Source organism: Periplaneta americana, chromosome 2 (genome assembly GCF_040183065.1).
Source record: "Periplaneta americana isolate PAMFEO1 chromosome 2, P.americana_PAMFEO1_priV1, whole genome shotgun sequence".
NCBI lineage: Eukaryota > Metazoa > Arthropoda > Insecta > Blattodea > Blattidae > Periplaneta > Periplaneta americana.
Window position 1 is genome coordinate 22,900,092 of NC_091118.1, and position 15,021 is coordinate 22,915,112.

Sequence of the window (15,021 nt, forward strand, 5' to 3'; positions counted from 1 at the left end):
CTATTAAGCTGTCAATGATTTGTAGTGACTCTGTCCCCAGAGATAAATGGTTATCGCAATCAGTTATGAACACAACAACATTCCAAAGTCCATTAGTATCATGTCATTAAAAACATTCCAATACTAGCATTAAAGTTTCCATGAATCATAACAACACAGAGCTTTCCTATGTTTTACATATAGGCGGTATACCCTGGGGCTAATTTCTTAGAGACGCAAAACAGCAGTATCAAGTCAAGGATAAAGATAGTTGAACGTTGCTGGATTATTATAATAATAATACCTTAATGAGAAAGAGAAAGAATACATTTTTATTTTCAAACGTGATTTTCAAGGACGCAACTTACATCCGCGTTGAAAATTCTAATCCTAATGAAAACTATTAGCATCTCATTATTGTTAGCTACTTTTTGTAACATTCCTAAATAAAAACAGAAATTCACGAGTGAGAGAAGATGAACACGTGTAGAACAAAGTTGTCCTTGAGTGAAATAGCTCCGGGCCGATTTAATGGTCTTCTTCTGCAGAAGTTAAAATTAATATATGCTTCTGACATCCTGTCATAGTGGACTATAAACTTCGTCTTGAACGCAACGTCTCTGGAAGGATTATTATCAATAAAAATGTCAATCGTAAATTAAATCTCAAAAGGGAAACATGTATAACATGAGGTCTAAATTCCATTTGAGTTTACACATAAGTATATGCGTTAAAGAGAAAAATTATCGCAAGTAATTTAACAAGAGTTCTCATCTTATCGATAATTCGCGAGTAAATTACCCAAAGAGATGAAAACTCGCTTTATATTCGAATGGTTTCTTAATAAAAGATAGATAACAATTGTTATATTACTATTAAATAAGATACATGTCATTAATTTCTGGGGTTTCTTCTTTGAGATATTTTAAACAAAAAAGTTTAATACAATTTTGCTCGTTTTTGCTTCCTTTTCGGGAAAAAAATGTTTTATGTGAAATATTTCATAGCGTGTTTTGGGAAAGCCATTGATTTAATTCCCAATATGCTCAGTCAATTTAAGAGAGCATAGTATTGTGATAATAAATGACTGAAAGAATTTTAGTTTTGTCCTTTAAACGTGCAGAAATTTGATCCGAACAAGTGTAATCGAGGACCGTTTTTGCAAAACTTGCTAACCGTAAAAACTAAATTTTACAGGAAACACAAAAAAACTGAAATAACTGCAAGTTTTACTATAGCTCTCACATAGCAGAAAGCAAGTTTTGAAAAAAAAAAAAAACGATCACACTTTGACACACTACTGTGAAGGAAATAATAAGATTTTCGTAAGAAGCCTTTAGCATCATGTATAGGCCTGCCTTATGTTAACTAATCCACCAAAAACTCAATTTTGAAAAATTTTCAGTTAGCAAGTTTTGCAAAAACGGTCCTCAATTTTTCGTTTTGCAAAGGAATTTTACAATTTACATTTGTCCAGATAAAATTTCTGCACATTTAAAGGAGAAAACTAAAATTATTTCAGTCATTTATTATCATAATACACTGCTCTCTTAAATTGACTGAGCATATTGGAAATTAAATCAATGGCTCTCCCAAAACATGTAATGAAATGTTTAATATAAAACAATTTTTATTTCGAAAAGGAAGTAAAAATGAGCAAAATTTTATTAAACGCCTTTGTTTGAAACATTTGAAAGAATAACTCCCTGAAATTAATGACAGTAATTACGATTTACCCTGTATAAATTGCTAACTTAATATTATACTCCATTTACCGGCATGGCCTTGGCCTCCTGTAACATCAAATTTATAGGTAAACATCTGACAATAGCTGTAGAAATTATGATTAGTGAAACAGCAAAATTAAGCAAAATAAATGTAACATTTTATTTTGAACTAGGTAGGCGTACTTTCATTTAGTGAATTATCAACAAGATGAGAACTCCTGATATTTAAACAGGACTATTTTGCGCATATATTAATAAATAATTTAAACATACAGAAACAGATTATATTATAAATTAAGATCTTAATACTACATTTACTACCATGGCCATCACGCATTATCATAGCCTACTGTATTCTGAAGGAAACAATTGAAATATTTAATATCTGAACATCAGGTGCGCCAAATATTAAACATATGCATATCACGTGCGACAAGATTGCAGTTTACAGTTGCCTTTGACTGGTTAAAACTTAGATTCTTACACCCTGGTGCATTGGTACATGAGCGAAATATGCACAGACAATATCACAAGATATTTTCATTTTGTGAGAGAACCTATAGGCATATAATTAGTAATTAATTAATTAGTTTAAGATGATCCTTCTTAATATTATACTATTATTATTATTATTATTATTATTATTATTATTAGCATTATTAATTTATGGACCCGTCTCAAAGAGCGAAGAACTATTCACTGTCTCACTTTACTCTTCATTATTCTTCAAACCTCTAACTCTAGCTATCTAGCTTCTCGTTTTCAACATTTGTCCTCATATCACGAAATAGATACTCGCTCACAACACCATATCACACTCTCAATTCCTAAACACAGAACATCCTTCTACTCTTCATCTTTCACCGTCTCTGCAGCTCATCTCTGGAACTCTCTACCACAACATGTCAGAGACTGTCGGACATTGTCTAGTTTCAAAAATAAATTAAAATTGCACTTTTTGAATTAGATTCCTTTCAGTTATAAGCCCTTTTCTCTGCCACAGTTTTGTAAAAATATAGGCTATATATTTCTTTTTCCTTCCTTTCCCCTTTTTGTTCTCTTTATCAATCAGCCGATGAATTTATTATCATAGCCTTTTTATCGTGAATTTTATTTAATTTTCGTATTTCTTTTCTTTTTTATTATTATTTTATTACATTCCATTTTGATATATTCTTCCTTACGTTTTTCCATATTAACCATTTGTACTAAATGAGTTGCTTTCACTATATTCCAATGTATTTTACAATGTTTGTATTATGGTATTATTTTCATGTTGTTTAGTGTCGATTTTATTATGCTATTATTATTATTTTTTTTGTAATATGTTAGTATTCTGTTCTTTAACTTTTTGTTAAATTTTAACTGCTTGTATACTTTGTGACCTGATAGAGTGTAAGATAAGGCCCTATGACCTTAACTCTGCCAGTATAAATAAAGAATTATTATATTATTATTAATTGTCATATTGAGTGTAATTGGTTACCACTGCCACCGGGTATTTATCCATTTACAGCGGGAATAAATACATACTTACATACATTATTATGATAATGCACAAAGTATGACTGGAAATATCTTTCCCCACTGAAAGAAATCCTGCGTATGCCACTTCTTATGCTTTATGAATGATATGGTACTTACAATTTGTTGTTTCTCCTCTTTGGTGACATGGACCTCCAGCTTGAGATCTGCTGCAATCATCATATTCTCGTTGACTGTGATGAGGGACTGTAGGCGGTCATCTTGCGTGATGTAACAAGACATCCGGCGGAATTCTTCCAGGTTCCTCTCGTGTCCGTTCACCATCACGGAACCAGTCACACCGGTTATTCTGCATAGATACAAATGTTCAATTAATTCTAAGGTTCATTTACAATTCAAAACTGATTTTATTTCTTGACGTAGTATACAGGGTGGTCCACATAAAGTGCTACAAGTTAATATCTCTTAAGTGAATATATAAAACCGAATGCTCTATCTTCTAATTTTATTGGAGGAAGGCGTCTTCCAAACTGTGATATGGGCAATATTTCCCCGGGGCTCCTTTAAGGGGCGCCGGGACGCATCTTCAGATTTTTAAATGAAACCATGGAATTTTATATATATATATATATATTTTCGTTCCCCTCAATAAACTAAGTAACTTTATTGAAAAATGTTTTAAATAAATTGTTGAACAGTTACAGAGTGTTTTCATTGAGATATACAGTAGTAGAAAGGATTACAACGTGATTAAGGAAATCACTTTACACTATATCATTAAGTGCTCAACGTAGCCTCCATTAACCCTTAAATTCGCAAAGTATCCTATAGGATACAACAGGTTAATAGGCTATATGCTATAATTTTAATAGAACAGTAGAAAAAATGGTAGGAAAATTAAAATTTCACAATAATATATAATATTGTACAACATATAAAATATGGACATTACGATAGTTGTTTTCTTTACAGTCCGACACGGTTTAATAAACTAGTGTGAGAAATGAAGTTTTGCCAATTTAAGGGTTAACACTGAAGTACATCGTGGTAATTCTTATGGAAAGGTTTTTCTCTAACTTTTAACAACATACATGGTCTAATAGTGCGACAAGCTTCACCTATTCGACGTTTAATATCCTCCCATTCATTCATTCATTCATTCATTCATTCATTCATTCATTCATTCATTCATTCATTCATTCATTCATTCATCCATTCATCCCTTTCCATCCACTCCAAGACAATCCATCCGTACAGTTCTCTAGACGGTCCGTCTGGGTTCATTATCTAATTATTGAATAGGATATATCATCCTGTGATAGTAAAATGACATCAAAAACTTTAGTGCGAGATCGTGCGTATTTGCTTGTTTTCCGCACAGAACCAATACGCGGTAAGTGTGAAATACCACATTCAGTATTCCCAACGTAACACACATAACAATTTCCCTCTTCTTACCGCTTAAGCGCGACATTCATTTTACTGCTTTAGGCTTTTAACATATTATTTTTAGAGACGTTTAACATAGTAATAATTATACATTGGAAACTTACCACTGCAATTTCACCTAAATTGCAATGTTAATTATTGTTTTTAAATATTTGCAAAAATTAAGTAAAGTCTACTACTCCACGAAACTTATTGCATTCCTCATACAAGTAACATTAAGGAAGCCTGAAAAAATCAACAAGATTCCAGATGCCGATGTTATTACTGCAATATGTTATATAAATAATATTGTTAAAATATTAAAATGAAAAATAAATCATTACATAACCTTACCGTTTGCTTTAAGTTCGCATTTATAGACTGGGGGGGGGGAAACAGACGTATATCACGGCCTGTTGGAGTATAGTAAACACAGAAAACATTTTACAGCAACAATGTTAAAGAAAGATGTTTTGGTGTTCCGAAGTTGGCGTCATTAAACAAAAACCAACATGGAGATTTCATTGCAACTAATTAGAAATTCGTCTTTCAGGTATGGAATAAACGATCTTCGCACAAAATAATGTACGATACACGAGCGGTATGTTTGTTTTCATGTTCTCGGAAATTAAAAAAGCTTAACTACGTTTCGCTTTTTCAATCTTTTCCTCGACCATGAAAACGTCAACATACCGCTCTTGTAACGTATATTACTATTTCCTTGCATTTTTAACTATGTCCTGATTGCATCTATGCAATGTAAAATAATACCATGGCAACTAAAACTTGCCATTAAGCAAAGCCTGCATGGTATAGTAAAAAAACAAGGTACAATAAAAATGTAAGGAAAAAGTTTTTGATGTGACTATATTTATTTAAACCTTAAATCCTGTATTCACTCTCTCACTTTACTCTTCAATATTCTTCAGAACTGTAACCCTAGCTACTTAGCTTCTCGTTTTCAACATAGAAATAGATACTCGCTCACAACACTCTCTACTCCTAAACACAGAACATCCTCCTACTCTTTATCTTTCACCGTATCTCTGGAACTCTCTACCACAACATGTCAGAGACTGTCGGACATTGTCTAGTTTCAAAAATAAACTACAATTGCATTTTTTCAATTCAGTTTTCTTTCAATTATAAGCCATTTTCTCTGCGATAGTTTTGTAAAAAAATATATATTTATTTTCTTTCCTTTCCCACCTTTTTTTTTTCTCTTGATCACCAGATGAATTTATTATCATACCCTTTATATTGTGGATTTTATTTAATTTTCGTATTTCTTTTCTTCTTTTTTATTATTATTATTTTACTACATTCCATTTTGTTATATTCCTCCTTACGTTTTCCATATTAACTATTTGTACTAAATGAGTCGATTTTTATTATATTCCAATGTATTTTACTTTCTTTTTTCTATTATGGTAGCCTATTATTTTCATGTTGTTTAGTGTCGATTTTGTTATGCTGTCATTATTATTATTATTATTATTATTATTATTATTATTATTATTATTATTACTTACTGGCTTTTAAGGAACCCGGAGGTTCATTGCCGCCCTCACATAAGCCCGCCATTGTTCCCTATTCTGAGCAAGATTATTCCAGTCTCTATCATCATACCCCACCTCCCTCAAATCCATTTTAATATTATCCTCCTACCTACGTCTCGGTCTCCCTAAAGGTCTTTTTCCCTCCGGCCTCCCAACTAACACTCTATATGCATTTCTGGATTCGCCCATACGTGCTACATGCCCTGCCCATCTCAAACGTCTGAATTTAATGTTCCTAATTATGTCAGGTGAAGAATACAATACGTGCAGTTCTGTGTTGTGTAACTTTCTCCATTCTCCTGTAACTTCATCCTTCTTAGCCCCAAATATTTTCCTAAGCACCTTATTCTCAAACACCCTTAACCTATGTTCCTCTCTCAAAGTGAGAGTCCAAGTTTCACAACCATACAGAACAACCGGTAATATAACTGTTTTATAAATTCTAACTTTCAAATTTTTTTTCAGCAGACTGGATGATAAAAGTTTCTCAACCGAATAATAACATGCATTTCCCATATTTATTCTGTGTTTAATTTCCTCCCGAATATAATTTACATTTGTTACTGTTGCTCCCAGATATTTGAACTTCTCCACCTCTTCAAAAGATAAATTTCCAATTTTTATATTTCCATTTCGTACAATATTCTCGTCACGAGACATAATCATATATATTATTATTATCATTATTATTATTATTACTATTATTATTATTATTATTATTATTATTATTATTATTTTGTAATATGTTAGTATTTTGTTCTTTAACTTTCTGTTAAATTTTCACTGCCTGCATACTTTGTGACCTGATAGAGTGTAAGAGAAGGCCCTATGGCCTTATCTCTGCCAGTATAAATAAAAAAATAAATAATAATAATAGTAATAATAATAATAATAATAATAATTATTATTATTATTATTATTATTATTTGTAATATGTTAGTATCCTGTTTTCGTTTTTTAACTTTTTGTTAAATTTTCACTGCTTGTATACTTTGTGACCTGGTACAGTGTAAGAGAAGGCCCTATGTCCTTAACTCTGCCAGTATAAATACATTATTATTATTATTATTATTATTATTATTATTATTATTATTATTATTATTATTATTATTTGTAATATGTTAGTATCCTGTTCTCGTTCTTTAACTTTTTGTTAAATTTTCACTGCTTGTATACTTTGTGACCTGGTACAGTGTAAGAGAAGGCCCTATGTCCTTAACTCTGCCAGTATAAATAAATTATTATTATTATTATTATTATTATTATTATTATTATTATTTGTAATATGTTAGTATCCTGTTCTCGTTCTTTAACTTTTTGTTAAATTTTCACTGCTTGTATACTTTGTGACCTGGTACAGTGTAAGAGAAGGCCTTATGTCCTTAACTCTGCCAGTATAAATAAATTATTATTATTATTATTATTTGTAATATGTTAGTATCCTGTTCTCGTTTTTTAACTTTTTGTTAAATTTTCACTGCTTGTATACTTTGTGACCTGGTACAGTGTAAGAGAAGGCCCTATGTCCTTAACTCTGCCAGTATAAATAAATTATTATTATTATTATTATTATTATTATTATTATTATTATTATTATTTGTAATATGTTAGTATCCTGTTCTCGTTCTTTAACTTTTTGTTAAATTTTCACTGCTTGTATACTTTGTGACCTGGTACAGTGTAAGAGAAGGCCTTATGTCCTTAACTCTGCCAGTATAAATAAATTATTATTATTATTATTATTATTATTATTATTATTATTATTATTATTATTATTATTAAATCCATCCCTACCTAATCTAAAAATTGCACACTAATAATAAAGACGTTTCACGAAATCCAAATGGATGTTATAAATGCCCTACCATTTTTTTAAACTTTATATAAAAAATGTAAAAAAACTACAGCTAAAATGATGCGAGAGATATAAAAAGATTATATTCCTTTATAAGGTTCACTAATGAAGCTGTAAACCGCAGATGTTCCCAACACTAAAAAATGTTAAAAGCACACAATGTCATGCGTACTTTGAACACCATGCACATCTGCTTAAGAGTTCCCTCTGTGCGATGTGAAATCTTCCGTGCAGAAGTCCAAAGTTGTAGCTGTTCATAGATCAAGATTCAAACAAGTTACACAGAATCTTGCTAAGAGATAACAAAGTTCTTTATGTTCTTTTGAGTAAGCCGGCATTTCGCCACGTGCTTTGCTAGCTTACTCAGAGTTCTGCGAAAACACATCTTGGTTATTTGAAGGGCAGCGAGCAGTCACGAGGTCACATTTGTTAACAATATTTCTGCGGCCAAAACATCGGATTCCCACACTGAAAGCTCAAGTCGAATACCAGTGAATTCAAGTTGGAACTTTTGGTTGACCAAGTCGGCTTTCAGTAAGGTTTCTACTCGAGGAAGTTATCGTAAGTCGAAGGAATTCCCCCCTTCCAGGAAATTTTTACTGCAATTTTCACAGAAAAGGGAGAAAAATGAATATCAAACATTTTTTAAAAAGTTAGAAGGAATTTCATTTTTTTTTACCTTCGTTACTTTACGATGCTGTATCTACTACTAGGTTATTCAACGTCGATGGAATTGATGATAGCGAGATGGTATTTGGCGGGATGAGATCAAAGATTCGCCATAGACTAGGGGAGAGGGAGGCAGGTTGGCTCAAATTTTACGTTTCATTTTTTTTCTGTAATTTGCATAGCATTTTATGAAATCCTCAAAGATGGTCTTCTACGTGATTCTTTGACTATGTGGAAAGATACTTGAATTTAGATTTCACCACGATTTAAATTTGAAATTTTGTATTATTTTGAAGGAACAGTAACAAATATAAATGACACTCGGGAGGAAATTAAACGCAGAATAAATATGGGAAATGCCTGTTATTATTCGGCTGAGAAGCTTTTGTCATCCAGTCTGCTGTCAAAAAATCTGAATTGGAATTTATAAAACAGGTATATTACCGGTTGGTCTGTACGGTTGTGAAACTTGGACTCTCACTTTGAGAGAGTAACACAGATTGAGGGTTTTTGAGAATAAGGTTCTTCGGAAAATATTTGGGGCTAAGGGGGATGAAGTTACAGGAGAATGAAGAAAGTTACACAACACAGAACTGCACGCATTGTATTCTTCACCTGACATAATTAGGAACATTAAATCCAGACGTTTGAGATGAGTAGGGCATGTAGCACGTATGGGTGAATCCAGAATTGCATATAGCGTGTTAGTTGGGAGGCTGGAGGGAAAAAGACCTTTGGGGAGGCCGAGACGTAGATGGGAAGATAATATTAAAATGAATTTGAGGGAGGTGGAATATGATGGTAGAGACTGGATTAATCTTGCTCAGGATAGGGACCAATGGCGGGCTTATGTGAGGGCGGTAATGAACATCCGGGTTTCTTAAAAGCCAGTAAGTAAGTAGTAAGCAAGTATTATTTTGAAATGTGCAGGTTGAGTCAACTTACCCCTGCCGTGGATGCAGATTGACACATGGTATGGGGTAAATTGGCTACATGTTAGATAAGAGCAAACTGCATAAGCCTAATATAAGATTAGATTTTTTTAATTTAGAATTTATTTCTTTACACAGGCAAATGATTCAATATGATGAACGCACATAAATATATATAACCATGAAGTTTAAACACTCAGATAAAAGAAGAACTGAATCCTAGAAAAACAAGGTAGAAAAATTAATTTTGAACTTGTAAATGACTACATATCATTTTGTCTTATTAAAAATATCTGAGAAGGAGTTTATGCATACAAAGTTTCTGTTTCCATCTGTAAAATTTTTATGTACCATAACTTACATTCCAGGCACTGTCACCAGGTGCACATTCTGAGTAAGATTTAACACAATACAGGCAATATGTCTCTCTGCCTTCTTCGTTACTTTCCCTTCTTGAATTATTAGACTACTGTCTTTCGACTGGTCTTAAGATTCCCTTTCTCACTACTAAAGTCTCCTTTTGTATTTTTTTTACAAATTCATTATTCTTTTTCGATATCCTCTCCTCTAGTGCTTTCTTAACTGGAGAGTCAGTAAATATCGCAGTGGATAATTTTCCCCTTATGTCCTCATACGTAGCCTACCTACAATACCGAGTGGGAGTCTGGAATTGGATATTAAAATCCTTGGCCCCTTGGCTTATACTTCTGTTTTCTAACTTTAGAGCACTGACAGCTAGTAGCATCATATTATCAGTAGAAGTAGTTGCTCTGTCAGGTTTTTTAAAGTCCTCATTTTCTCATTCACTGCAATGAATATATATATATTTTTTTATATTTCATTGAAATTAACATAAGTCAAAAGATTAAATGTAAAATTGGAACGATAAACAATACATTTTCAATACCATAATTATTAAGATGCATTTTATTATAGGCAATTTAAATATAAACAAATGAAAGTACGTATACAATATATCAAAACTGTAATAAAATATAATCGTAAAATAAGATATTATACTTCGTACAATGAAAAAAATATATATTCTCTGTATATATAAAAAATATTCCCGAAATTAAAAATAAGAGTTTAACAATAAATTTTACAATTTGAATAATACAGTATATAAAACTAAATACAAATACAAATATTTACATACGGAATACTCTAAATAAATTCTACAAGAGAAAGAGTTCATCCAAAGGGCTGGACAATCGGTTAAATTGAACTTATATAATAACAAATTGTATGAATAAGTAAATTATCTATTGTATAATTTATATAATGATTTAAAGTAACACAGCGGGGTATGTTAAACATCGTGCCAATCTGCCCCCTAACAACTGTGCTAACTTGCCTCTGGTATAGATATTTGATTTGGGTTAAAATTACGAATTAGAGTAATGAATGATAGAAATGAAATTAACACGAAACAGAGCCAATTAAATGTATTTTCCAACGATGTATGTAAAGTTCACCTAATATTACACATGTACCTTGTAAAAATAATCACGAGACGGTGAAAATTTACTTATCTTGCTGCAAAAACAATTTTATGTCTTCCTTCTTGTACCTCTTGCCACAAAGGTCTGACGCTTCCTTGGAGCATACTTTATAAAGCGGGGATCATATTCTTTGCGTGGTGCTGCAATCCATCGCATAACTACCGAAATAAAACTGGTATGCCAACGTGACCCTGCCAACCTGCCTCCATCTTCCCTATCTGGCATTCGCCTTACGGTTGGAGAAAACCTCGGAAAAAACCAAACCAGGTAATCAGCCCAAGTGGGAATCAAACCCACATCCGATCCGCAACTCTGGATCAGCAGGCAAACGTCCTACGCCCGAGCTACGCCGGTGGTCTAATTTCACTGTTTGGGAACATATGGGCTATTCCATCTCAAACCGACCGAAATGTAGAGAAAATTGATCTTGCAAGTTTTAAATACAATGAAACTTTTTCTGTCCCTTGACAACTGAGATACAATGCTTTCTGCAAAGTTTGAGGCATCACAATTTCATAGTGTTTAAATTAATAATATTTAAGTTTATCGTATTTTCATAAAACTAGCAACCTTAAACTGTTGTGGCTCCGAAACCCTTTCACCCAGTGATCAAAATCATGGTTTATTTTGATGCTGAGAAGTTAAAGTTTATATTGACATGTAAACAGTTTTGCTTACTTTTTATGGAAATGGAGAAATTTAGATTTTTCTTCATTAAGACGCCTTTGCCCACGAAAAAAAAAAAAAATATATATATATATATATTTTTTTTTAAATGTATGGTTACATTCCGCATTGAAAGTAAAAATTAACATATTTTTTACTGGTGCACCGTTGATAAGAAAGTATTGAAAATATCAAATAAAGAAAATAAATAGTACGCGCGTGAACTAACCAGCTGACTGTGAGGCGGGAGCTAGCCTAGGCAAGCAAGGCCAGAAGACATAAAAACGTGATGTTTCGTCTAGTAGCGTATAGCTGGACTAGCTTTATCACAAGTTTTCATAAACACAGGAGTAAAATGGCGCCCAACACTTGCTTATTTTCATCTCTCGGCCAGTGCGTGCGGTACTGCGCCGTTCAAGTCTAGGCGTATGAATATAAATTATCTAATACCCTCGAAACTTATTGCCATACCACTAAGCAAACAATGCCGAATCCCTTTTAATAATGCAAGGTTTTTTCTCAATATTTTTTACATTTTTACAAATGGGCAAAGAGCCTAAAAGTAAGTAAAATCAGATTATCTGTCTCCCTGTATACATTAAAAACAAGGATTACTTCTTAACATAACCTACCAAATGTCAGCTTCAAAATGAGCTCCCGTTCAATGTTCTGCAGTAAATGGTGCCAGAGTTCTGAGCGCTGAAAGAGGCTTGTTTTTATAAAATACGCTAAATTTGTCGCTCAATAGTACGAAAACCGTTTGACTTTCGATAGTATATTTTTGAAAATGCACTCTCCTCAGCACCTTGTATAAATAGGGAAAAAAATTAGAGTATTAAAAAAATGCGAGGTTTTTTACTGATCGATTTCATATGGAATAGCCTGTATGTATAGACCTATGATGTATTTATTCATGTCAACAATTACATTCATGTAATATAGACCAAAATTTTGTATGCGGTGCCTTAATTACATTCATTACATACAAGGTCGGACATTAAAGTAACGAGACTGATTTTTTCCCACCTGATTAGGCAACCCTGCAGCCTCCAGAGATAATATGTTTGACCTTGGTCCTCCGTCCACCCGAAATTCAACTGGCACCAGCCTGCAAGCCGTGAGGAGTAACTGCTTGATCAGTGGAGTTCTGTGTTTATTCCTCGGCAATGCAATGGAATCGCATAATATCGCGCATCGGTATGCAGTGTCGGATTTAGGCCTAGACAACCTAGGCAGTGGCGGCAATTTCCAGGGGATCGGCATTTTCTCTCTCTTACTCTTCCTTTTTCCTTTCATTTTTTATATCCATATTACATATTCTTCTCTATGCGGATGACGTGAATATGTTGGGAGAAAATCCACAAACGATTAGGGAAAACGCGGGAATTTTACTGGAAGCAAGTAAAGCGATCGGTTTGGAAGTACATCCCGAAAAGACAAAGTATATGATTATGTTTCGTGACGAGAATATTGTACGAAATGGAAATATAAAAATTGGAGATTTGTCCTTCGAAGGGGTGAAAAAATTCAAATATCTTGGAGCAACAGTAACAAATATAAATGGCACTCGGGAGGAAATTAAACACAGAATAAATATGGGAAATGCCTGTTATTATTCTGTTGAGAAGCTTTTATCATATAGTCTGCTGTCAAAAAATATGAAAGTTAGAATTTATAAAACAGTTATATCACCGGTTCTTCTGTATGGTTGTGAAACTTGGATTCTCACTCTGAGAGAGGAACATAGGTTAAGGGTGTTTGAGAATAAGGTGCTTAGGAAAATATTTGGGGCTAAGCGGGATGAAGTTACAGGAGAATGGAGAAAGTTACACAACGCAGAACTGCACGCATAGTATTCTTCACCTGACATAATTAGGAACATTAAATCCAGACGTTTGAGATGGGCAGGGCATGTAGCACGTATGGGCGAATCCAGAAATGCATATAGAGTGTTAGTTGGGAGACCGGAGGGAAAAAGACCTTTGGGGAGGCCGAGACGTAGATGGGAGGATAATATTAAAATGGATTTGAGGGAGGTGGGATATGATGATAGAGACTGGATTAATCTTGCACAGGATAGGGACCGATGGCGGGCTTATGTGAGGGCGGCAATGAACCTTCGGGTTCCTTAAAAGCCATTTGTAAGTAAGTAAGTATATTACAAAGAAATTTCTTTTTAAAACACTTGTTCGTAAATCTTTCCTGAAGGCTGTTCTTGAACACCTTGTGGAAGTCCGATATTGTTGTGTTATCGCATTGTCGCGGTCGTGACAAGAGTATAAGGAAAATGTGCAGCTACATAGTTATATCACAGTCTAGTACATACAGTCACGAAGCTTGAGTTGTGAAAGAACTAGGAACAACAGACTGTGCAGGTACTATTTCGCATTGTCTGTAATGATGCGATAGTAGCGATCCTAGTGTTTAGCAACTATCTATGGATGCATATTTACTACGTATTGAGCTTCGTGACTGTATATACTAGACTGTGGTTATATTGTAATACCTATATCATGTTATTATACAATGAAACTGCTTAAATTTAACTGACTGCATAAACAAGAATGCATTGTTGAAAATCAAATTGGATGTGTGTTTATTTATCGCTATGAATAGTAGCCTAACCACAACTGTCAGTTACATTTCCAATATTATAATATATCGTCAACAATAATATTTAATCATTTTCCAGCATGTACACTACATAATTCGATATGAAAGGTTTATTCCGCAAAAAATTGGAGTTTATTGTTCAATTTACTTTATACTTCCTATGAAAGTAAGATATACTCATAATAATTATGTATGTATCCTTGCTCTAGAGTATGCCATTAGGAAAGTTCAGGATAACAGGCAGGGTTTGGAATTGAACGGGTTACATCAGCTGCTTGTCTATGCGGATGACGTGAATATATTAGGAGGAAATCCACAAACGATTAGGGAAAACACGGGAATTTTACTGGAAGCAAGTAAAGAGATAGGTTTGGAAGTAAATCCCGAAAAGACAAAGTATATGATTATGTCTCGTGACCAGAATATTGTACGAAATAGAAATATGAAAATTGGAAATTTATCCTTTGAAGAGGTGGAAAAACATCAAATACCTGGGAGCAACAGTAACAGATATAAATGAAACTCGGGAGGAAATTAAACACAGAATAAATATGGGAAATAGCTGTTATGATCATTGGGTTGAGAAGCTTTTATCATCCAGTT

The 15,021-nt window shown here is 33.2% G+C and overlaps 1 protein-coding gene across 1 annotated transcript in view; it reads right to left on the minus strand.

The window, feature by feature from the left end:
- The window catches only part of LOC138716178 (ATP-binding cassette sub-family G member 1), a 126,172-nt gene that overhangs the window by 65,555 nt on the left and 45,596 nt on the right, over positions 1 to 15,021 (minus strand). The window contains exon 4 of the mRNA XM_069849019.1: positions 3,351 to 3,540. Within this exon, the coding sequence (XP_069705120.1) occupies positions 3,351 to 3,540 (190 nt within the window). The remainder of the gene's footprint in view (positions 1 to 3,350; positions 3,541 to 15,021) is intronic.